Below are 26505 nucleotides of genomic sequence, written 5' to 3'. Positions count from 1 at the left end.
ACCGATATTTAACATCCCTACTCTTCAGCTGGCTCTCCTTCCTGGGAAGAGGCTTTGTTGTGGCAGTGAAGCCTCCTCCCCAGGAGTGGAGCAGGGAGGGGCTGGTGGCCCTGTTCCCAGGGAGGCAGCTTCACTGCAGGAGCAAAGCCACCTCCTTGTGAACAGAGTCAACAGTCCTTGCCCACTCCACTCCTGTGGAGGCAGCTTCGCTGAATGTAACTGACACCTTTAACCAAAAAAGCATCCACTTATTGGTTAAACAGTTAGTCGTTTACACTCAAACACCCCTAATAGAAAGCCCACTTGACAAGTAAAAATTTGGAATTTATTCTTGCTAGGTTTTAAATTGAACATGAAAAAAGAAATGTGTGCAGTGTTGGTAAACAAACTCAATTACATTGGTTAATGTGTAAGTTACGAAAGAACTTTATTAAATTTATCCCTACTGGACCACAAACAACTGCCACTAATAAGGTGCAAAAATCTTATGAAACAAACAATAGTATGAAAAAATCTAGAAGTCATTTTTTTTTCTTGAGGTCAACAATATTTAAAATAACTTTAATTTCTTCTTTTTAAAAAACATGCAGCTGATAAACTGCAGCTTTCTCCTTGGAATGGAAAATACGATTGCAGACATGACCAACAAAACTCTGTGTGTGCTTATATATGAATGTGTGTTGGAGAGCTGCACATTAAATGGAGAGAGCTCCCTGACTATTTTAAAAATGTACCTACCTAAATTATCCCCCAAACACATTTTGAATTGATTTATATTCTACTGCTTTAAACAGAAGAAATGGACCATTAAGAAATAATATAAATATCTACTGAACAAGTATGTGTGTCTGGAATAAACTTCTCTTGAGAGAATATATTTTTAAAAAAACAGAAACATTTCAGGCATCCTGGCAACAGTTTGTTGGGGAAAATAGTTATTTATAATAAAAGTTCTCAAAATATATTTTACCCTTCACCATTAAAGTTAATGACAAAATTTTGCAACTTCTATTCCCATTGAAAGGAAGTTCAATAAGCCCATCCGGTTTATCCCCGAATAACTACTTTTCATCAAATATCATACTTACTAGGAGGAAATAATTGTTTTTTTAAAAGAGTGCACAGGTTATGTTGCAAATGGTAGTGAATTCACAGCAAGTTTCTCTATCACATGGTGCAAAGACAGGGAAGTGCTTATAAGCAAGATGCACTCCTATGTTTAATAAGATTTTTCCCCTGTATACACAAATGTATATATGTTTATATACACACACATTCACGAATACCCACATTTATGTTTTTCATTGTTTCTAGTAACCAAGTACAAAATGACGGAATAAAAACTACTTTCCCTCAGGTCTGCTACATTTTGTTACCCAGATGTGAAATGGAAAACTCTACTCAGACTTCTCATTTTTCCCCATGATCCAAAAACCTCTTTGTGATGATGCATGTGAAGCTTCACTTTAACTAATAGATTAATAGATTGAAGCACACCATTTTAGCTACAACCACAGATTTTTGTAAGGAAGTGGCAAACTATTTCTACTAGTTGAGAAAATGAATATTAGTCCCTGGGAGAGGATGCAATCAATGGTGTGTTAATCTAACCCTCAGCTGTTAATGATTTGCAATAGGATTTCCCCTGATGCTGTGGGTTCTGCTGAAATATTGTTTTAGCAGTTTCTGTCAGATTTCCCTACCCTTTTCTTGCTGAAAAGGGACTGACTGAAGGGAACAGCTCAGCAACAAATTTGTGCTTTTTTTTTTTTTTTTTTTTTACCCTATACGCCATCAAAAGGTAGAATGGAAGAGGGACAGAATGCTTTTTTCAGTCCTGTCTAGTTTATCTAATGTCTTGATAAAAACAATGTTAGGTCAAGCGTTCATTATTAGAAACTAGCAATTAAAACTTTAAATTATATGATTTGTACCTGCTTTGTGAATGTACTCTCAGAAAGCTAAGAGCCTTTCATAGCTCTTGCTTGAAAAGACAACTGTGAAAAGAGCTACAGTGTTACCAGATCTCAAAGTAATACAGTAATTCCTCATTTAACACTATACACATGTTTCAGAAAATGATCGTGCTAAGTGAAAACGTGTTATGCAGGGTCAATTTTCCCATTGTAAATAATGGAAAAGGTAGGGGTTGCGTTTCAAGTGGTAGTGTCTGTTGGGACTGGGACATAAGGTTGGGGGAGAAAGGGGACTGGGTTACAGCAGGGAGGGGAGGTGTCTGGATCTGGGGAAGGCAAGGAGAGGGGAGGGGGATTGGGTTGGGAGTATGCTCCTATGACGGATCCGCCAGGACCCGCACTGCATCCGGCAAGGGGGAATGGTGCAGCGAGTGGTGAACCCTCCGCTGCTTTGCAGGGAGGTAGGGGAAGCGCCACGCAGCCGCCGGCAATGGGCCAGCTGGGAAAATCGTGTAATTCCGGGACGGTCGTGTAATTCAAAAAACGTTCCCCAAAAAAAATCATGCTATCGCGAAAACGTGTTAAGCGGGCAAGTGTTAAATGAGGAATTACTGTATTAAAATAGCTGTGAGCTAGAAGAGACTCTTAGGATGCTTACTCATTTCAGTGCCAATTACAAAGGCCAGATCCTGAAATGTGCGGACTGTCCTTAGTGATCACTCACTTCACCATATTCTCCTTGCAAAATAATTATGTGCGTAACATGCAGCGAGCCAAAGCCTGCTAAATATTGAGGGTCAGTGCGATAAAAGCACTCAACACCTTGCAAAATTGAGCTATATGCATACAATGCAATTTTTGTTAATAAATATTTTTGCAGGGATGGATGAATCTGGTGAATTTTAGTGCTCTTAAAATAAAATGTACCCAGTCTGCTAACTTCCTTATACATCCTGACCTTCAGCACAATTCACCCTGGCTTTTCCAGATCAGAAACATGCTTACTTGATTAGGTAAATTTGTGATGTGTATGAATCTTTAGAAAACAACAAACTCCAACTGAAAACATAGCATAATAGGAGCTGATTGAGATCTCTCAGTTATAGAGTCATTTTCACTACTCAGTTACTAAAAGAATTTCTTGTCTATATAAAAACTGATACGCAAAACAGGTTGAATATATTAGCACCTTCAAAAATAGTAACATAAAATAACCAAATGAATAAATTAAAGAACTTTCTTTTTGAGTATTTCTGATGTTGACAGTTCACATCTCTTATTCGTGTATGTGCATGCAGGACTGGGAAATAGCTATCTTCTATGTATCTGCTTAATTCTTTAAATGACAACTGCCAAGGCTAATCCTAGTGAAAACTGAAATAAATAACCACATGCTATCTGGGGGACTGATCCAAACCCATAGCCATAAATCTTGTCAAACTAACCAGATATCTTTTTTTATTAAACTACAAATTTGGTTTATAAAGCTAATAGTGTTGTTGATGTAATATATTTAGACTTCTGTAAGGTATTTGACTTGGTACTGCACAACGTTTTGATTAAGAAACTAAAACAATACAAAATCAACATGGCACACATTGAAGGCATTAAAAACTGTCTAACTCAATGTAACTGCCAACAGGGAATTGTCAGTGAGCAGCTGGGTTGCTAGTGGAATCACCTAGACATCAATTCTTGGCCCTATCCTATTTAACATCTTTATCAACATCTAGGAAGAAAACAAACTCATTACTAACTAGGTTTGCAGATGACCCCAAAATAGGGGGAGTTATAAATAATGAAGAGGACAGGTCACTGAGAAAAAATGATCTGGATTGCTCAGCCCATGTGCTTCAATATAGCTAAATGTAATTCATATATGTATGACAAAGATTCTGAAACTGTGGGTTGGGACCCCAAAGTAGGTGGTGACCCTGTTTTAATGGGGTCCCCAGGCCTGGTGTACACTTGCTGGGGCCTGGTTTAGGGCTGAAGAGTGAAATTGCCCTTTTAATAAATTATATCACCACTGTGACATTATGTAATCTCCTGAATTGAAGCCCAATGTTTATGAATGGGATTTTATAAATGAAACAGTGTTAACCATTTTTTAATTAATTTATTAGTATCCTGTTCAGAATTACCTTTGAAGAATCTATTATTGTAACTCCTTTTTAACATATTGCAACTAAAGTGACTCCACATTGTAAATGAAACCCCATTTTAAACTTTGTACTGACTTAATTTTGTTTCAAGTTAATTGTGTGTCTATATAATCTCATTTAAAAGTGTGACTGTGTGGGGAGGAGGAAGAGGTGTATGAAAAACTATAGAATTAGGTCTTTCAGTTCTACAATCATCCTCAAGGAGTACTGGTGCACACTAACATGACCCAGCTCCCCTCTTCATGCTTAAACTACCTGGCCAGTGGACTAGCATGGGCAACTGAGGCTGGTAATTATACAGGCAGTCCCCGGGTTACGTACAAGATAGGGACTGTAGGTTTGTTCTTAAGTTGAATTTGTATGTAAGTCGGAACTGGTACATATTGTAGGGGAAACTCTAGCCAAACATTTCTCCAGAGCTCAGTTTTATTCTCCCACATCTCACTTCCCTCAGTCCTTTATTCTCAAGCTGAGGTGTCTGCTGAGAAAAGCCGCTCCCTGGTCTGCTGGGGGAGGGGGGGCACTAGCTTCGCGTCTCCCTGGTCTGCTGGGGGGAAGCAGCTAGTGCGGGGTTGCCTCACCCCGTTTGTAAGTAGGGATCTGATGTAAGTCGGATCCATGTAACCCGGGGACTGCCTGTATTCCATCTATAGAACTGTGTGTGCATGTGTGTGGTGGATAGTTTTAGTGGCAAGGGACAATAAGTGAATTCTGAATTTGAAAAAATGTGGCATATTGCCTACCCCCAAAACAAGAGATTCTGCTAGTTCTATTTCTCTAAGTGCAACATCAGGGCTGACGCAGAAGCCTGACCCCCACTGCCCAACGCCAAGCAAGGCTCAGGCATCAGCACTGGCATAATATATCCCCTGCCTGGGACTGAAGTCCTTAGGCTTTGGCTTTGCCTCTCCCCACCAGAGCTACTTGTGTTTTAACACCTCCCCACCCTGGGCAGCGAGGCTTCAGTCCCCCCTCTTGGGCACATCTAGTAATTTTTTCTTATCAGAAGATATTTGTACTGCAATGTAGTTTAAGAACCTCTGATTTAGGAACAAACTTGCAGCATGGAGAAACTACACTGGGAAGAAATGACTCTAGAAAAGACTTGGGGTCATGGTGGATAAAGGACATGTCCAGGAAGATACTGTTGCCAAAAGGGCTAACGCAGTTTTTTAGATGTATAAACAAGAGTATCAAGTAGGAAAAGAGGTGACATCAACTCCATACTTAGCAGTCACTTCTAACATCTGGTGTCCACTTCTGGTGTTTACACTTCAAAGATATTTAAAAACCTCTGATATTTCAATAAGATACAAGAGTGGTTAAAGAACTGAAAATATTCCTCACAGAGAAAGACTGAAGGACTTGATCTATTTACTTTATCAAAGAATAGAGTGACTTGATCAGTCTACAAGTACCTACATAGGGAACAGGAATTAGATAATAGATATATCTTGGACTCCTAAACTGAAACTAACAAAACCAAGTGGCTGGAAGTTTAAGCTAAACCGGGGTAGGCAATACATTTTAATGGATGGGGCCACTCCAAAATGTTGGCAAATGGTCAAAGACCACACTTCTGAGGGGGGTTCTGGTACGATGGTGGATACAGAAGGGAGCTTGGGGTAGCGGAATGGGATGTAGGAGGAGATGTAGGAGTTTGGATGAAGGAGGGGGTTGTGATCTGGGGCAGGAGCTTAGGATGCAGGGTGCAGAAGGGGATATGGGTACAGGAGTGGATACTAACCTAAGGGAGAGTGCAGGAGGTGGCACAGAGTCTGGGAGGGAGTTGTGACCTGGGAGAAGGGGGAAAAGGAGTACAGAGGCTTTTGGGTGGTAGTCAGGGGCAGGAAATTGGAGAGAGAGAGGAGATTTTACTGGGGGAAAAAGCAACGTGCAAAGCCTCTCTTCTTCCTCCCCAGCGCCCAGAGGAGAGTGTGAGCAGCTCTCTGCCTAAGGGTTCCAGTGAAGTAGCTGTGGGCTGGATATGGTGGTTTTGCGGGCCAGATCCAGCCTGTTGGCTGCCTCTTGCCCGCCTCTTGCCCACATCTGAGCTAGACAAATTTAGAGTAGAACTAAGATGCAAATTATTAGCAATGAGGGTAATCAAACATAGGAAAACTACTTGCATATGGCTATTGCAGATTCCCCACCACGGGGAATTTTAAAATCAAGATTGGATGGGTTTTTTAAAAGATATCAAGTAACCACAGCTACTGAATTTAAAGCAGGGATTAATAAAGGAAAGTTGTATGGCCTGTGATATACAGGAAGTCAGATTAGACAAGCCCACAGAGACTTTAGACTACACAGAAGTTTCGAAAGAGGATATGCAAATTCTGCGGGAATTTGCATATCTTCTTCTGATCTCACTTTCGAAAGAGTTTTTGAAAGTGAAAGTAGTTGGGACACGGGTTTATTCAACAATCCCCCCCTTTTTCGAAAAGCTGCATAAACCTCATTTTTTGATTAACAGTGGCTTTTCAAAAAAAAATGGGGGATTGCTGAAAAAAACATGTCCAAACTACTTTCACAAGCTCTGCTTTCGAAAGTGAAATCGGAAGAAAATATGCAAATTCCCGCGGTGGCCCCTTCTGGTCTCGACATCTATTAAAAACCCACTAAATAAAATACCCCCACTGATGTCAATAGTCACTGGATCAGTGAGAAATTATAGAGAATTCTCCTTATTACATCTCTTTATTACTCCTTATTAAAAGACCAATGGGCACAATACAGGCAGTCCCCGGGTTACGTACAAGATAGGGACTGTAGGTTTGTTCTTAAGTTGAATCTGTATGTAAGTCGTAACTGGCATCCAGATTCAGCCGCTGCTGAAACTGACCAGCGGCTGACTACAGGAAGCCCGAGGCAGAGTTGCTCTTCCCCAGGCTTCCTGGAATTAGCCGCTGATCAGTTTCAACAGGCTGAATCTGGACGCCAGTTCTTACATACAGATTCAACTTAAGAACCCCAGGCGTCCCCAAGTCAGCTGCTGCTGAAACTGATCAGCGGCTGATTCCAGGAAGCCCGGGGCAGAGCAACTCTTCCTCGGGCTTCCTGTAGTCAGCGCTGGTCAGTTTCAGCAGCGGCTGACTTGGGGACGCCTGGGGCAGAGCAGCTTGGGTGCTGCTGGGTTGCTCCAGTAGCGCCGCTCCTCAGCGCTACTGGACCAACCCAGCAGCACACAAGCTGCTCTGCCCTAGGCGTCCTGATTCAGCCGCTGCTGAAACTGACCAGCAGTGGCTGAATTAGGACGCCTGGGGCAGAGCAGATGGGGTGCTGCCGGGTTGGTCCAGTAGCGCCCAGAGCGGCGCTACGGGACCAACCGGCAGCGCCCCAGCTGCTGTACCACAGGCGTCCGGAGCAAAGCCGCAGAGCACGGGGGCAGCGGGACAGCCCAGACGCGCCGCAGACTAGGGAGACGGGGAGCAAAGCGGAGCAAAGCCTCTGAGAACGCCGGCGGTGGGACAGCCACGGCGCGTCTGGGCTATCCGCTGCCCATGTGCTCCCCGGCTTTGCTCCCCGTCTCCCTGGTCTGCTGGAAACGAGCAGACCAGGGAGATGGGGAGCAAAGCCTCTGAGGACGCCGGCAGCGGGACAGCCGCAGCGCATCTGGGCTGTCCGCTGCCCGCGTGCTCCGCGGCTTTGCTGCCCGTCTCCCTGGTCTGCTGGAAACCAGCAGACCAGGGAGACGGGCAGCAAACCCTGTTCATAACTGCGGATCTCGGGGACTGCCTGTATTATATATTGCTCTTGCCTAAGAGATAACAGAAGAAAACAGATTTAAATGTACATAGTAACACAAGAAGTAGTCTACCTCCCAACCAAAGTCACAGATTCCTCAATAGCTGAAGCCCAACAGATTTCAAGATCAAGTTGTTTAAATATTAAATGTACTGTTACACTTCAAAAAGAAATATATATCTTTTTAATGCAAAATCAATTTTTGGAAGCATTCCATCCAGCTCTTGACTAATTCATTTGGGTTCACTACAACATTTTAATGAATTCAAATGAGGAATGAATCAAACCAATACACAAGTAACACTTACTCTGGAAGTCGAGACAGAACTCCTGCAGAGAGAGAAGTTATGCTATCATTGACCCGCACTGATGCCTGATGCCTCCAGACCCAACTGACAACAAACTCCAACAGCATCAAGACAATGAAAAGTGGCGTAGCCTGAAAAGGGATTTGATGAGAAGAGCAGTTACTATAACACAAGTTAAGTTCTGCATAAATTTCTGAAGACTATACCAAGCAGGACTTTCAAAACAGCATATGTTAGAAGATATCATAACGACATTTTAGAATGGCCTTCCTAGAGCCATTTATTTATTATTTATATCATCACTGTGTATAGAGAACACAATGGGCTAAGATGTGAAAAATCTTAGCTACATTCATAAGGCAACAATTGATATGAATAACAAAATTAATTATATCTGAGAAAAGTTGAATAAACACAGATTGATTTCATTTGTAAACAAATATGAGTGGGTTATTGCATGCTATCTTGACAATTGTTCAATTAATTTCTATGTACTGCTGACTTTGGCTACAGGAACTTTTCTGTAAGGCCCATAGACTGTTTTGTACAGCCAAAATCTTTTTCTAGACATACCAGCAGCAGCATCAGATTACAAGTGAATGAACGGGCATTGTATATATTGTGATTTACTGGGGGAAATATAATGACCTCAAGACACAAAACACAGAAGAACTAAAAAAGTTACATTGGCATATCTCCACTGATTTTTATTTGACTTTAAGATAAACATATGATTATGCTTGCTTATGTTTGTGCAGTCACTGTTTGAGTTCATGGAGGTATGAAAAAACCAGGTCTGATACCATCAGTTACTTCTGGCCAGATTAAAAGACTTAATCCTGCAAACATTCAAATTAAATACATTTGCTGCTATAAAGGCAGAGCTTAATTCACACTGCCTGTTATTTTTGTTTATATTGAATAAAATTTATTTTTTATTCTACACACATTTCCAGTTTTCAATGCACAGCAGATTTTTGTACTGCTGTAAAAAGGTTTAACTCAATTACCTATGCTGTCAGGAAGGAAACTGGAGGTTTGCACAGCTGGTTGAAGGGTCATTTGAAGCTTTTGGTGTAGGGAAGGCACAAGAGGCAGGCAGGGATTGTGGGTTAAGCACAGCACATGGTGTCTCTGCCTAAAGGATCTGGTGTCAAATAGATAACAAGACAAACGTGTATGCTTCCTTCATTAGAATTCAGAATTAACCACCAATTGAGATTAATGTGGGTGGCTCAAACCACTCAGAATTTAGTGTTTCCTGATGTGGGAAGTCCCAAGAAAGCAACAATGTACAGTAAAACTCCGGTGGTCCGGCATCCAGTGGTCCGGTACGCCTGATGGTCCGGCACCAACTGCAACCCGGAAGTGCTCCAGCAGCTGCTTCAAGTTGTTAGAGTAATTGATTAACTGCGGCTGGATCCACAGCCGACACGCAGTTAAATGTAACTTTCCTCTCTACTGCCGGAAGAGGGGGGCCAGGGGAAGGTAGGGGTCGGTGGGAGAGGGGGAGGGAAAGGAGAAGGGGGCGAGGGTGTGCCAAAGCAGCCGCATTCAGGACGCTCTGGTCAGTTACAGTCACTCCGGCTGGATCCACAGCCGACACGCAGTTCATGAAATTTTCCTCTCTACTGCCAGTAGAGAGGAAAATTACATGAACTGCGTGTCGGCTGTGGATCCAGCCGGAGTGACTGTAACTGACCAGAACGTCCTGAATGCGGCTGCCTGCCTGTTACCGCCTCTCCTCTTCCGCTCGCAGGCTCTGCCTCCCTGCAGCAGGAGGGAGGGTTTGGCACACCCCCGCCCCCTCCTCCGCTTCTCCTTCGACGAGACCCGGCCCTGCCAGAGTACCTCCTGATAGTCCGGAATTTCTGATAATCCGGCACCACCTGGGTCCCAAGGGTGCCGGATTATCGGAAGTCTACTGTATTTGGTTCTAGTTTTCATATCTTCCCAAATATGAGGGAAGGGATGAATTCTGTGACAAATTTTACAGTACTACAATATTACAGGCCTTGTCTGTCATGAATTGTTGCAATGAAGCTTTTAAAGCACTATGTCCCACAATGACTGCTTGCAGGACTGGACTCTGAAATATTACATGAAATCTTTTGCAAAGAATGGAGAGCCAATTATTTAAAGCAGACAAAATGCCTCAAGTCTCCTTCTGGAACAAAAATAAATATATACATGCAAGCAGTGCTTTTTTGTGACAGTACTGCCTGGTACGCAGTACCGGCACCTCCAGTGAGACCTCAACAACTTTTCCACTGGAGTACCAGCACCTTTTTAAAACAAAAAACAAAAAAAGCACTGCAGGCAACACTAATAACTTGGAACCAATAAATCATAAAAAACACAAATATAAGTAGCCCATTTTTTTCGTTTGAAATACACCAATCCTAGACATTTCTCAAACCACATTCCCACATTATACCCCACCCCACCTTTTTAAGAAATCTGCTTCAGTACTAGGAAATAGGAAACATGACTTTTTTCTGGCATACAATTAAAAATAACTATTTTTCTAACAAAATTCTATGTCAAATACATTTCCCATCCGCTCAGCGACAAATTTTAAAAAATGAGTATATAGACAGTAGAGAGAAGAATTAGCTCATTAAGACCCATTGTCCTAAATACTGAGAGCCAGATTTGGGCATGCACACTAATCCATGCACCTGAGCAATGTAGCAGCAAGCTCAGCACTGAAAATTGCACAGATCAAGAGAAGAACACCACTTTGTGGTCCTTTAAAGATAAAGGGGAATGGTGAATAAGAAACATATGGTTATGTTGTGCACACAGCTTTACCTACCAACAACTATGCTGGTGGAAATATTTGTACACTCCTTTACAGCTACCGCTTTCAGTATTGATTTCCAACTGAGTCACATCCAGCCATCTGACAGTGTTTTCTGGTTGTCAGACATGGAATACTGTGTCAGACAATCCTATGCAAGCAGAGAGAGCACCATTCACATGGCATACCCACTTGTCAAGCAAGCAGCTTGCTAGTGAAAGAGTTTTCATGTATGAAATGGAGCATCCGAATCCATGTCAACTGCTGTTGCTCTCCCCTACCTACAAACCTTGCTCCCAGAAAACAAACTGAAGGGATCACCTAATCTAGTTTGTAATCTCCAAAAGTGCCCTCCCCTTTCCAATTTCCACCTTTTTGCTCGTCACCATAAATACTTTAAGTGGGTTTGGGTTGTAGTTGATATGTAGATGGTGTTTGTAGTTGATATGCACTTCATTTAGCCTGAAAAACCCGCTGTTGGCATTGAGGAGTGAGCTGTCCTAGTTGAGTAAGCACTTAAATCAGGGGTAGGGAACCTCAGGCCCACAGGCCGGATGCGGCCCCTGCTTTGCCTGGATCCAGCCCCCGAGGCCCATGGTCACCCCCACTGCATTGGGGAGTCCATGCTGGTGCTCCAGCCTCCCACTGCCCCACTGTGTGGCTGGAACACCCAAAATCTACTAAGATGGCCCCCCCAGAGCCTCTGTTGTGAAAGAGGAATATGGGAAGTGTCTTTCTCCTCAGTCAGTGGCAACGTCAATGAGGGTGTGGCTTCCCCCCCCCCTCACTTGTGTGTGCCCCCTCCCTACCCCGACTTATTTTTCTGTGGGTCTGCAGCCCGACCCAAAAAAGATTCTTCACCCGGACTTAAATCATCGATTTCTGGAGACTTCAAAACATCATTTTAAAAAAATCTCTGCAACATAATATTCCCAATATGAACTAAATATGAATTGATGCAATAGACTGCACTGTTTTCACTGAACAAACCTTTGTGATATGACTGAGAGTCTCACAGTCCTTGGGGTTTTTGTAAAGTCTCAGCTCCTGTAACTTTATTTCATGAGAATCCCAATTAATATTAATTAAAAATTTCTAGTTCTCATGGAAGAGCAATCAAGTCTGAAAAACATGAATAGAGTGCACTCAATAGGCTCACAAACTGGAATGTAAATAAAAAGCCACTTTAAAAAGAAAAACCTCGTGATCTTTCAAGACAACTTCATGAATTGGAAGTGGGGACTAACTCACGATTTTTGAACACTCGAAACTAGCAATAATATGTATACCTGAGACTCCCTGGACATAGACATTCAGTGTCTCTACTGCTGTTCATACTTTTTCAAAGTAGCCAAAGCACAGTGCAAGCGCTGCTGCCTGCTTTGAAAGCTATAAGCAGAAGCAGAGTCAAGCATTAGTTCTGCCCATTTGTGGGGCTACGGGAGGACCAAGAAATAGACTCTGGGGAGAGAGATTGAATAGCAGAGTCTACCCCATCTTCTTAGGCTCACATTAAAAAGAAAGCTTCACTGAGGGACAGAAAAACCATCACTCCATATTGCAACATCCGAGATACTCTGAAATGTATCCCCTTTTTTCCTAGTATTTAATAGGAATGGGAGACTTCCAAACTCTGCTATCTAAAAACTGTTACAGAAAAATGGACTAGGAATGTAAAATTCCATTAAATTAGTTAAGAACATAAGAACAGCCGTACTGGGTCAGACCAAAGGTCCATCTAGCCCAGTAGCCTGTCTACCGACAGCAGCCAGCGCCAGGTGCCCCAGACAGGGTGGACCGAAGACAATGATCAAGCGATTTGTCTCCTGCCATCCCTCTCCAGCCTCTGACAAACAGAGGCCAAGGACACCATTTTATCCCCTGGCTAATAGCCTTTTATGGACCTAACCTCCATGAATTTATCCAACTTCTCTTTAAACTCTAATAGGGTATGTCTACACTACCCCGCTAGTTCGAACTAGCAGGGTAATGTAGGCATACCGCACTTGCAAATGAAGCCCGGGATTTGAATTTCCCGGGCTTCATTTGCATAAGCCGGGCGCCGCCATTTTTAAATCCTGGCTGGTTCCACGAGGAGTAACGGTAGTTCGAACTAGGAAGCCTAGTCCGAACTACCTAGTTCGTGCTGCGTGTAGCCGTGCGGCACGGGGTTCGAACCAGCCGGGATTTAAAAATGGCAGTGCCCGGTTTATGCAAATGAAGCCCAGGAGATTCAAATCCCGGGCTTCATTTACAAGTGCGGTATGCCTACATTACCCCGCTAGTTTGAACTAGCGGGGTAGTGTAGACATACCCTTATAGTCCTAGCCTTCACAGCCTCCTCTGGCAAGGAGTTCCACGGGTTGACTACACGCTGCGTGAAGAACTTTCTTTTATTAGTTTTAAACCTGCTACCCATTCATTTCATTTGGTGTCCTCTAGTTCTTCTATTATGGGAACTAATAAATAACTTTTCTTTATCGGCCCTCTCCACACCACTCATGATTTTATAGACCTCTATCATATCCCCCCTCAGTCTCCTCTTTTCTAAACTGAAAAGTCCCAGTCGCTTTAACCTCTCCTCATATGGGACCTGTTCCAAACCCCTAATCATTTTAGGTGCCCTTTTCTGAACCCTTTCCAAGGCCAAAATATCTTTTTTGAGGTGAGAAGACCACATCTGTACACAGTATTCAAGATGTGGGCGTACCATAGTTTTATACAGGGGCAGTAAGATATTCTGGGTCTTATTTTCTATCCCTTTCCTAATAATTCCTGATAGAAATGTAGCCGTGTTAGTCTGGGGTAGCTGAAGCAAAATGCAGGACAATGTAGCACTTTATTTTCTTCCACTATTTGATCTGAGGAAGTGGGTCTGGCCCACGAAAGCTCATCATCTAATAAACCATCTTGTTAGTCTTCAAAGTGCTACATTGTCCTGCATTTTGCTAATAAATCCTAGCATCCTATTTGCCTTTTTGACCGCCGCTGCACACCGTGTGGAAGTTTTCAGAGAACTGTCCACGATAACTCCAAGATCTCTTTCCTGATTTGTCGTAGCCAAATTAGCCCCCATCATACTGTACGTATAGTTGGGGTTATTTTTCCCGATGTGCATTACTTTACACTTATCCACATTAAATTTCATTTGCCATTTTATTGCCCAATCACTCAGTTTGGTGAGATCTTCTTGGAGTCCCTCACAGTCTGCTTCTGTCTTGACTATCCTAAACAGTTTGGTATCATCTGCAAACTTTACTACCTCACTGCTTACCCCTTTCTCCAGATGATTTATGAATAAGTTGAAAAGGATTGGTCCCAGGACTGACCCTTGGGGTACACCACTAGTTACCCCTCTCCAATCTGAAAATTTACCATTTATTCCTACCCTTTGTTTTCTGTCTTTTAACCAGTTCTCAATCCAAGAAAGGACCTTCCCAGTTAACCAGTTAAACGGGGGCAGGCGGGCTAGAGCAGCACTCCCGCCAGGGACAGGGGCTGCTTTGCCCAGGCTGAAGTACCCCACATTTATGGTGAGCCCCACGGGGCTGGAGGAGCCCCAAGCCCACAGCAGGCAGGGAACTACTTCAGCTCCCACCGATTAACCATAATATTAAGGGTGAAATTTACCAGTTAATTGGTTTACCATTCACAAACCCAAAATGGTATGGAGTATGATGAAGGGCCAGGATCCTAAACAGAATCCAAACACTTTCTTTTGCCTGAAGTTTTGCAAGGAAGTGGGGACTGGCTTCTCTACAACGCACTGCTTTAGAACTCCACTGTACACAGAGGTTATTAAAGTAGGAGTAGCTAGATGTTTTGGGCTTCACACTCTATTGGGAACCCAGCACTCAGTTTTGCATTACAGATAATAATAAAAAAATCCATCTCTAACATCTGGTACAGCAAGTCTTTGGCTCCAGAAGTGGGACAGAATATTTGAAAGATAATCAAAGCTAGAGTGAGCATGGCACAAAACAAGTCTGAGCAAACTCTCCAAAACTACTACTGCTCCTTTATTTTAACTGTCTTTATCTATCTATTAGAGATTTGTGCATCTGTCTGTCTGTCTGTTTGCAAGTCCATTTGTTCAAAAGAACTCTCCTAAATGGCAAGGGCTAGGACCACCAAATTTGGTATGCAGCTTCCTCTTATCCTAGTTTAAAGCAGAGTCAGGGTTTGGTTGGTCCAAGAAAATGACACATACCTGGAATCCAGCTGGTTTCTATAACATGGAAAGCGAGAGGGCTGAGCAGAGGGATGCTCTACTCATAGCCACCACAGAGAACAGTGAGCACAGGGGACAGCTATCCATTAGGGGCAGCCACACCACCAAGGGAGTGGCCAGCTGGGGGCAGAGCTCACTATTTTGTCTGCCACTGGCCCAGGTAAATGACCCTCTTGCCCCAAGTCCCTACCCTCACCCCAGCACACCAGACCAGGAGGGGAGGAAAGCCCCACCCGCTCCACTGCTGCACCCCCCTCCTCCTCAAGAGTATCGCTGGGGTCAGGTAACAAAGCCCCTGCCACTTGCCTCAGAAGCCTCAGCCTGCTCCCCTCATCCCTGCCCTGCTGGGCCTCCCAGCCCAGCCACAGCCGACCAGCCTTCGCAGCCCCCTTTGCATCCCTTCCTGGCCTGGAGAGCACCAGTGGGTGGCCTTAGTGCCCCTCCCCAGCACTTGCCTCCAGGCCATGCCTGGGCAACACTAAGTCTTCTAAATATTTTAAATGGGGATAGTCTTGGTTTTTTTGTCCCTGTCAGGTTACAAGCTCTTCAGAGCAAAGAGATCTATCTGCATATTCTGTGAAGCACTGTACACTACTAACTGAAGTTCCTTCAGAGAAAGTATTATCGATTCCCCCTTTTTCAAGCTATCCAATTCCAGCAAGACGTCAAACCTTCCAACATTATCACTGGTCTCACAGTATTGGAGGTTACTCTTAAAACCTCAGGGTTCAGTACCCAGAGGTAGCATGGAAGTCTCAGCCGTTACAGTAAATGTTCCTACCTAGCCCCCATAGTTGCAGAGACAGCTTGAAGACTGGAAGTGTATGCACCCTAAGGGCTCAGAAACCAGCAGACAACATTTAAAAAACTGATTATTTTTATGGCAAACTCATGGGTGAGGGGCAGGTAAACACATTGACGGCTTGAGGATGATAATACTGGGTGCAGATGAATTCAGGGCAGGGAGGGACAAGCAGAGAAAAGAGTGAAGGAGTGTAAAGGGCAGCTAGTGTGGGAGGCAGACAGAGGCAAAGGGCTGGCAGGGAACTCAGAGGGAAGGAGAGGCAGGGGGCACAGAGCCAGGGCAAGCAGATGAGGGAGTGCAAGGGCAGAGAGAGAGGGGCAAAGGGCACAGAGGGAGAGGGAAGTAAGACTAGGTGGGGGGGTGGAGAGTGAGTACAAGGGTTACAGACAGCGGTAGGTAAGGCCAGACAGGGGTTTAACGGGCAGGCCAGGGGCTGCAAAGAGCACAGAGAGAACAAGAGTAGGCCAGGCAGGGTCATCTGGGGGCAAGGAGGCAGGAGCAGGCAGGGGTGCAAAGGGCAGCGAGGCAAAAGCCTGAAGGCGAGGGAGTGGCCAGCAGAGTGAAGTCTCCTGTCTCAGCCCAGCTCCCCGCCAAGCTCTCACCTTATTCACATAGTCGGGCACCTCCTGGAGGCTGGGGAAGGAGCTTTCATTGGGCTGCAGCGCATAGAACATCAAGCGGACCTGCTGGGACGCAGTGAGGCTTCCCCCCGGAGCCGCGGGAGCGTCCATGGCCCCGACTGCGCAGAGCCCCAGCGCGGCCGCCTCCCTAGCGATGCGGAGGGAGGGGAGAACAGTGACTGGCCCAGGGGGAAAGTCCGTGCGCGGGGAGGAGGCCGAGGCCGAGGCCAGCCCGCTAAGCAGGTGAACACCGCAGCCCGCTCCCTTCCCCCTCCGCCCGCGCCCAAGCCTGCGAGTCCCCTCCCTCCTCTGCAGGCCCGCACAGCCGCGAATGCCCTGCGGAGCACTCAGGGGTTGGGCTCTCCGGTTTCTCCTTCTTCCGGCTGTGTTGTCTACCTTAGCCCCTTTGTAGGGAAAAGCCCCTAATTGCGCCCTGCCGGTGATTCATGAGGGGGTTTAGCTGAAGCTTTTTCTGGTGTTGCAAGTTTGAGGCACATGTTTCGGCTCCAGCTACATTAAGACACTTCTCTGCCTCGGGCTTGTGGCAATCAGAGAGCCCAGCGAGTTGGGCTTCCCGATGAGTACAACCACGCTCCAACCTCCACTCCCACCCCACCCCGTCTATATTTCTGAGCTTGCAGCTATTTAAAACAAATCCACTTTTTTTTTTTTTTGCCGGGGGTTATCTGCTTGTAAAGTGGGAAACATATCTGGAAAATTAAAAAAAATGTGGATACATAATTTTTGAGAAAAAAAATGTCATTTTTACTAGCTCTAATTTCTACAGATATTTAGCTTTCTGTGTCCGAGTTTGGCTGTATTTACTAGTCACACATTTACTTTTTCATGTTTCATGTTTGCTTTTGGAGTGTTGGGAAAGGCTTATCACACCCCCATCTGATGACCCTCAGGAAAGGCCTTTCAGTCTCCAAAGAGGATTAGAAGGGCTTGCTGTTTCTGTTGTCATTTAGCAAAGAATTAATTAAAATCCGAACAATATCAGGAAGTAGTAAAACCAGGTATGGGCTAGAACAAGGGCAGAGAGAGGGCAGCTGCTGCTGGTATTCCAGAGCAGCGAAGGGCCCATTTACCTGTCCCCTGTTTACTGCGATCTGCCTACCAGAGTCTCTGTGGATGGCATGGGAAAGTGTCCTTCGGTAAGTATGTGAGGAAGGAATAAGGCTGCCATTCCTAGAAACTTTTGGGAAAGGATTGCAGAATGCCTCCATGAAAATTTCATTGAGATCTCTCAGGATGATTCAAAGGGCCATGCATGTGTACATAAATAAATTGCTCTCTCTTCTTCCCCTTCCTTCTTTCCTTCTAGTGTTTTAATTCTAGAGGTAACAGCTCTATCGGTTGTGCCCACTAAAGCCCATGATACCATCTACATATTGGCTGTGTCTAGACTGGCCAGTTTTTCCAGAAAATCAGCCGCTTTTCCAGAAAAACTTGCCAGCTGTCTACACTGGCTGCTTGAATTTCCGCAAAAGCACTGACTTCCTCCTGTAAGAAATCCGTGCTTTTTGCGGAAATACTATGCTGCTCCCGTTCGGGCAAAAGTCCTTTTGCGCAAAACTTTTGCGCAAAAGGGCCAGTGTAGACAGCCCAGTTTTGTTTTCCGCAAAAAAGCCCCGATCACGAAAATGGAGATCGGGGCTCTTTTGCGGAAAAGCGCGTCTAGATTGGCACGGACGCTTTTCCGCAAAAAGTGCTTTTGCGGAAAAGCATCCATGCCAATATAGACGCTCTGTTCCAAAAATGCTTTTAACGGAAAACTTTTCCATTAAAAGCATTTCCGGAAAATCATGCCAGTCTAGACATAGCCATTTTGTTTGTCTCTAAGGTGCTGCAGGAGTATTTGCTGTGTTTTAACTCTACCTCTGTTTGTTGTATGAAAAGTCAATACCTATGTCCTTTTACTTTTGGGCTTGGGCACTGTCTGAACATCTTGGCTACGACTTCACTGCCAGTTCTTCTGGCAGAAAATATTCTAATGAGGGACTCATTAGTATAAGTCACAATCTCATTAGCATACTTGCTGCCATTTTTTTTGCGCAAGGGGTTTTTTTTTTTTGCACAAACCCCCCATTTTGCATAAGATCCTTATGCCTCTCCAGGACAGGCATAAGGATCTTGTGCAAAACGGGGGTTTTTGCACACAAAAAAAGCCCTCAGCATATTTTCTGCCGGAAGAACTGGCAGTGAAGACAATCTTAGAGTAGTGTAGTGGGAAATGCACTCTCACACTTACCCAAGGTCCCTTTCCCTGCATCTGCCTACCTGAGCTCAGGTAGCAGGACTGACAGAACTGAGGAGAAAGCACAGCTGGAACCCCAAATCATATGACCTCCATCCTTCACTGTTCACAGTAGTGGCCTGTCTGTCGAGCTTCTCAGAGTGAGCTGCAGTGTGTTGGTGTGATCTCTACCAAGTGTGGCCTGCATCTCATAGTAAAAGTGGCAGGCCTGAAGCTCTTTTAAAGTTCACAAAGGAGGTAAATATCCTCTCTCCCCCCCCCTTTTTTTTTGTTAATGAGCAACTGTGATCTGTGATTCATTTCTCTAGGAGGAAACTAGTTTGGCTTTCATAGATTATATTGTGGTTGGTGAGATACTATGTTAGTCTTTTGTTGTGGATGCTGCAGGGGCTTGATGATGTTGTTGCTAAAACAGATAACTCTGTAGTACAGTAAAACTCTAGTGGTCTGGCATCCAATGGTCCAGCACTCCTGATGGTCCGGCACCATCTGGAACCCGGAAGTGCTGGACAATTGGAGCTGCTCTGCCTCGGGCTTCCCCGATTCAGCCGCTGCTGAAACTGACCAGCGGATGACTCAGGAAGCCCGGGGCAGAGCAGCTGCCACCACTATGTTTGCCTGCATTTCTACAGGTACAGACATTTGAAGCTCTTGTTGGCTGTGGAGCACTGTTCCCAGCCAATGGGAGCTGGAGGAAGTGGTGTTCCAGTCCGCACCGCTTCCCACCGCTTCCATTACTCAGAAACAGAAATCCGTGACAAGTGGGAGCTGCAAATATTCATACCTACAGAGGCCCAGGTAAATAAAATGACAGCGGCCCACCAGGAGCTAACCCTGGTGAAATGCCTCCAGCTTATTGCCCACTACTGAGTTAGGCAACCTTTATTGGAAGTCAGTTCCTACTGAGGAAAATAGAAAGGAACATAAGCTCTGGCAAGTCAAATGTACAAATACAGTTAAGCAGGCCAAAAAATAATGTGAACAGCAAGTAGCAGAAGGTTCAAAAACTAAGAGCGAAAACATTTTTTAAGTGCCTCAGAAGCAGGAAGCCTGCCAAAGAATCAGGGTGCTACTGGATGATCAGGATCCTAGAGAAGTACTCCAAAAAGACAAGATAGGCCATTGCAGAGAAACTACATTAATTCTTTGTATCAATCTTCACTTAAAAAATATGTAAGGGAGGTTGGCAAACCTGAAGCATTCTTTTTGGGTGACAGGTCTGAGGAACTGAACCCCATTCAGGTGTCATTAGAGTACATTTTGTAACAAATTGATAAATTAAGCAGGAATACAACATAAGGACAAGATGGTATTTACCCAAGAATTTTGAAAAAAAAAAAAACCTCAGATATGAAATTGCAGAATTACTAAGTGAGGGTATGTCTACACTACCCCGCTAGTGCGAACTAGCGGGGTAATGTATGCATACCGAACGTGCAAATGAAGCCCAGGATTTGAATTTCCCGGGCTTTATTTGCATAAGCCGGCCGGCGCCATTTTTAAATGCCGGCTTGTTCGAACCACGAGGCGTACAGATAGTTCGGAATGGCTTGCTAGTCCGAACTATCTAGCCCGTGCCACATGTAGCCGCGCGGCACGGGGTTCGAACAAGCCGGCATTTAAAAATGGCGCCGGCCGGCTTATGCAAATAAAGCCCGGGAAATTCAAATCCCGGGCTTCATTTGCACGTTCGGTATGCATACATTACCCCGCTAGTTCGCACTAGCGGGGTAGTGTAGACATACCCTGTGATATGTAATCTATCACTTAAATTGATTTCTGTACCAGAAGACTAGAGTATGTTAATATGATTACAATTTTTCAAAAAAAGTTACAGAGCTGATTCTGGCAAATACAGGGCAGTAATCCTAACGAGGCAAATTGAACAAAATTATTGGAAACCTAAATTTCTTGGGGGAGACAGTAAACACAGCTTTAGTAAAGAAAATTATGCCTCCTCCATTTGTGAGAATTAGAATAATAGAATCCTAGAGCTGGAAGAGACCTCAGGAGGTCATCAAGTCCAGCCCCCTTCCCAAAGCAGCACCAACCCTAACTAAATCATCCCAAAAGCGGGGTAGCCTCGTTAGTCTGTAACAGGTAAAACTCCCCCCCCCCCCCCTTCTCTTATTTATTCTTGAAGATGGACTTCCAATACTCTGGTCATCTGAAGAAGTGGGTTGTACCCATGAAAGCTCATGTTACCATTGTGATGGCGCGCTGGGGTCCCCCGCCTCCTGCACCCCCGTAATGGCACGAACAGACTCCACCATCCGGTAGAATAGAGGTGGTTTATTGCTTCTTCAGGATACAGCACAGCACAGATGTCATCAGGTTACAGGGCAGGCCTAGGATGCCTCAGCCCCCCTTGATATGGGGTGGGGGGTCTGGCTTCTAAACCCCCCAGCCTGTTGCTGAGGCTGCTTCCTCCATGCTCCCAGACAGAAACTAACCCACTCTCCTCCAGCCCTGCCCCCCAGCCAGGGCAGCATCCACCTTCCTTTATTCCTCTCCATGGGGGTTAGCTGGTCGGACCGGTTGAGAGATCCCTTTGCATAATGACCCATCCCTGTCCTTCTGGGCTGTGGTACCGGCGGCAGCCAGTGGGGTTACCACAGACCCATAGAAACCAGAAAGTTCCCCCCCACTACGTCACAACCATCTATATGTTTTGTTACTCTTTAAGGTGCTACTAGACTATTTGTTGTTTTTTTAAATTATCCCAGCCAGGGCTTTGTCAAGATGAGACTTAAAAACCTCTAAGAATGGAGATTCCACCACCTCCCTAGGGAACTCCCTAGGCCAAATAAAGGGGAGTAATAACTTCTCTAGGTCTGAAGGAAATGCTCTTCCTAATGCACCCTAATATTCCATTTGTCTTCTTGACTACAAGGGCACACTGTTGACTCATATCCAGGTTCTCATGTACTGTGATCCCCAGGTCCTTTTCTGCCAAACTGCTACTTAGCCAATTGGTCCCCAGCCTGTAACAATGGGATTCTTCCGTCCCAAGTGCAGGACTCTACACTTGTCCTTGTTGAACCTCATCAGATTTTTTTTTCGACAAATCTTCCAGTTTGTCTAGGTCACTCTGGAACTTATCCCTACCTGCCAACATATCTACCTCTTCCCCTGGCTTAGTGTCATCTGCAAACTTGCTGAGGGTTTCATCCAGCCCCTCATCCAGCTCATTAATAAAGATGAACGAAACCAGACCTAGAACAAATCTTTGGGCACTCCACTTGAAACCAACTGCCAACCAGACATCGAGCCGTTGATCAGTACTCTTTGGGCCCGACGATCTAGTCAGCTTTTTATCCACCTTACAGTCCATTTATCCAATCCATATTTTCTTAAGTTGCTGACACGAACATTGTGGGAGACAGTATCAAAAGCTTTGCTAAAGCCTTTGACAAGGTCCCTCACCAAAAGCTGGACAATCCCTAAGGGTGTGTCTAGACTACATGCCTCCTTCGACGGAGGCATGTAGATTAGCCAGATCGGAAGAGGGAAATGAAGCCGCGATTAAAATAATCGCGGCTTCATTTAAATTTAAATGGCTGCCCCGATCTGCCGATCAGCTGTTTGTCGGCAGATCGGGGGAGTCTGGACGCGATGCCCCGACAAAGAAGCCTTTCTTCATCGACACAGGTAAACCTGGTTTCACGAGGCTTACCTGTGTCGATGAAGAAAGGCTTCTTTGTCGGGGCATCGCGTCCAGACTCCCCCGATCTGCCGACAAACAGCTGATCGGCAGATCGGGGCAGCCATTTAAATTTAAATGAAGCCGCGATTATTTTAATCGCGGCTTCATTTCCCTCTTCCGATCTGGCTAATCTACATGCCTCCGTCGAAGGAGGCATGTAGTCTAGACACACCCTAAGAGAAAGACAATGGACACAAATCAGATATACATAAAGAGAACATACTGGACAGCACTACAACCTACCTAATCACTCTTTAAAAGATCTCCAGGCCGCCGTCTTGTGGGAAACAAATTCTTCAAGTCAAATAAACAGAAGTATTGGAATTACAATTCATCTGCAAGTTCAGTTCTCATGCTAATGGCTTTAATCGTGATGAGGGATGGCTGGGACATTATGAACCTAACATTCAATGAAGGTGCAAACACCTCTTTGTGTAGATTCTAGCGTTACTACCCTTCCTATCTATTGCCTTTGATCCTTATCTGCTTCATTTTAATTCTCCAATCTTCAGGTGCTTACTGATTGCCAGTTCTGCCTGCTTGTTTTCTCCTTTGATATTTTCATACCCTCTGCTTCTTGTTTCCTGCCCCTCCTCCTTTTTTTTTCCCTGCGTCTCTCTCCCTTCTCCCCTACTTATTTTGGATCTGCACATCCTAAACTCAAAACTCCAGTCATCTGAAGAAGTGGGCTGTGCCCATGAAAGCTCATATGTTTTGTTAGTTTTTAAAGTGCTACCAGACCATTTGTTGTTTTTCAAAAGCTGATGGTTAGCCACAAAAGAAAAATATGGTTTTTTTGTTAAACATGAAATCATCTTAAAACTATTATTAACTGATTATAAAGAAGCCCAAATAAATAAAGGCATGAAATGGAACAAGACTCTCGCACAGATGTCTGGCCCAGGGTCCTATGCAAAAACTAGCACGTGATAATGTAAATAAGACTTTATTGTAATACATACACACAAAAGGACAAGCAACCTAAATTCTGGCATTTCCTAACTTTTTAATATTTGACTTTGCAATCTTAATATTCCTTTAACGTGTTTGTTTGTTTGTTTGTTTGTTTGTTTTTTAAGGTAATAGAAAACAGACCAATACAGCCTTATTGTTATAAATGACCAATGCAGGTTGCAAATACACACTAAATATCTCTAGTCTGGCACTCTCGGGACCTGACCAGTGCTGAACCAGAGAATTTGCTGGACTGTAGGAGGTCAATATTGTCTAGCATCATTACCAACACTTCCTCTGCTTACTGGGCTCTTAGAAGAGATTTAGGGATAATAATGAAAAGATAATAAACATCACAACTATATTATATACATGCTTCAGTAAAATAACTACATATTACTAAACATGTTATGAAATACATATTTTTATTCTTCATTTCAGTTCCAAAAGTCATTAATGAGTCTCCGTCTATTCAAGAATATTTCTCATTTTGTTTTATGTTTATTGAGCATGAAGACGTTCATACTGGAGTGCCATAAGAATGGAATGTAGTCAGGCATATTTAGTTGTGAGAAATTCTTCTAATGCTGTAGAATAACTTTTAAAATAGCTGTGATCAAGATGTCTATAAATGTGTGATTTTATATACCCATTCTACAATGCTAACTAGTTTAGGATAGGGATGCAAGCAACTAGTCAACTGTCCGATAAGCAAATGCTTATCAGTTAGTCAACTAGTGACTTGACTAGTCGCTTCCCCTTCTCCTCCCCCCCCCCCCCGCCCTTCCTGCCTCTATCAGAGAGAGGCAGCAAGGGGGGAGCAGAATCTGGTGCTGGAGAGAGCTGGTTCCCCCCAACACTATCTCTGTGGGGAGAAGGGGCAGAGGCTCAGTGGGGAATGTAGCAAGAGCAAACAGTCCCTTGCTGGCCTCGCACTCCCGGTGACACTTTGCTTTTGAAATGTACAAGATCCGGAGTGGAGGAGCTCTTGTACACTTCGAAAGCAGGGAGTACGGGACCAGTGGGGGTACTGCTTGAGTTTCCCACTGGCCATGGTCCCCCCGGCACATCTGCCTTCCTAATCGAATAATCGATGCAAATTACATCGACTATTCGATTAGTTGATTAATCTAAATTTAATATCGTTAGTTTAGGATCTGATCCAAAAATATAGACTTTTGACTATGCTTTTTAATGTTAATAAATATAGACTCACCTCTAGAGAACACCAATTTGCGATACCCCTTGCCTCCTGCTGAGCCCCCAGGATCCATGCAGTTTTGATAACTGCCTTCTACTCAGCTCTCAGCAGAGCAAACTTTGAGGAAATAGGAGTAAGTCTTTGTGAGGGAAAACCCCCCAGTGGGAGGGGTTGTTTATTCCCATCACCCACGCCCTGCCCCTTCACGCAACCACCCTGCCCTGTTCTGCCCCATAGCACTCCTCCCTCAAGGGACGCAGCTTCGTAGATTACCGGGATGGCCTGGTGTGAGGTGGCAGCAGTGATCAGACCCCCATACTTTCCACATAGGTGGGAGCTGCAAGGAAGCAGAGCAATGCAAGTCAGAAGTTTCAGATCCCTGGTCCAAACTCAGAGGTTGCATTGGTTTCACCAAAATGGTATGAAACCTTTGTGCAAAATTTCCAGTTCAAACTGTTTTTTTTCAGTTTCATGTTCAAAATAATATAAAAACATACACAGTTGTACCAGCAAAGTCAGTACAATCTTTGTATATAGACAAAGGCTAACAGAAGCTTTTCTTTAAACCATAATTCACATGTATAAGTGTTTGCAGGATTAGGGCCTTCAAAAGGTATAAAACTTGGTCACAATGTGATGTTTCTGGACTATTTTTTTATTTTAATGTAACATAATTTTAGTAGTTTAGCCTTTTAAAAGCCTGGTTTTAATTCCAGTACACCTGGCTCCAGACTCATCGAGTTTGTCTTATTTAAATTGTTGGGTCTTTCATTCTTCTTTTGTTAGTCTCTCAAGATTCCACAGTAACATTTAACAGGAGTTTGGCTCATCCAAAAAGGAAATCTGTAATAATGCAGCATGCCAGTGCGTTGTGTACATCACATTATCGCAAGCTGCAAAGAAAGTCCAAGATTACACATGGTATTGAAACAGCAGGGGAAATGCTTTCTCAAAGTAGAACTGTTCTTCACAGTGGAGATATGGTAATTCAGAATCATCCAGATGTACTAGCACCAAGCAAAAACTGAATAGTACTATCTGTGAAGTAGTTCACCACCACTGCCACTGTGCCATACCACTATGCCAGTCTATTGTAAGTATCTCGTTGAGTATTCCATAGAGATTGTACTGAGTGGGATCAGTCAAATTATTGAAGGAAAACGTAACAACCTGAAATCTCACTACCAAACATAAGGGGAACCATTTGGTGAATGGGCCTGAAACACCACCCAGCTTAATTGTTTTAAAATATACCCCACACTCCCTTTTTAACAGGTAACTGAGAATATAAAGAGGGAAATATAAAAATTATACAAAGGTATCTCTTGCAGGAAAACTGAAGACTTGTATTTATGCTAGTAAATCATTAACCCCTGATATAACATTCATCTAAAGGGAAAGAGCAAGTGTTGTAATATCTGGGAATTGAGTTGTGATGCTATAGCTGTGCCTATAAAGTGGTATAATTTATATCATTGAGAAGTGAATAAGCCACCTCCTGGGCACCATAAATTACACTGACCTAAGCACCAGTGTGGAGAGTTATATGTAGGCAGGATAGTTTCCCCCACTGACATAGTTACTGCTGCTCATTGAGTGTGCATTAATTAAGTCAATGGAAGAACTTCTTTCCCATTGTCTTAGAGCTGCTACACTAGAAGAAAGCTTATAGTGGAGTCAGGATTAGCTGTTGTAAAGTCAGATGTGGCAAGGGTGGTTGTCTTGGGTGTTGGGAATCTTGTAGATCAGCTCAGTGGAGAAGCAACCAGCTTAATCATCTCCTGGTATG

General features: G+C 44.1%; 1 protein-coding gene across 1 annotated transcript in view; it reads right to left on the bottom strand.

Annotated features, from left to right (window-relative positions):
* The window catches only part of AGMO (alkylglycerol monooxygenase), a 270854-nt gene extending 253910 nt beyond the window's left edge, over positions 1–16944 (bottom strand). Inside the window, exons 1-2 of the mRNA XM_006138322.4 lie at positions 16578–16944; positions 8137–8267 (exon numbers count right to left, since the gene is read on the bottom strand). Of these exons, the coding sequence (XP_006138384.2) occupies positions 8137–8267; positions 16578–16706 (260 nt within the window). The 5' untranslated portion in view covers positions 16707–16944. The remainder of the gene's footprint in view (positions 1–8136; positions 8268–16577) is intronic.
* Between the last annotated feature and the right edge of the window lie 9561 nt (positions 16945–26505).

This window comes from Pelodiscus sinensis, chromosome 2 (assembly GCF_049634645.1).
Source record: "Pelodiscus sinensis isolate JC-2024 chromosome 2, ASM4963464v1, whole genome shotgun sequence".
Lineage (NCBI taxonomy): Eukaryota > Metazoa > Chordata > Testudines > Trionychidae > Pelodiscus > Pelodiscus sinensis.
The sequence above is the reverse complement of the archived record's forward strand: the minus strand, read 5'-3'. Positions and strand labels throughout refer to the sequence as shown.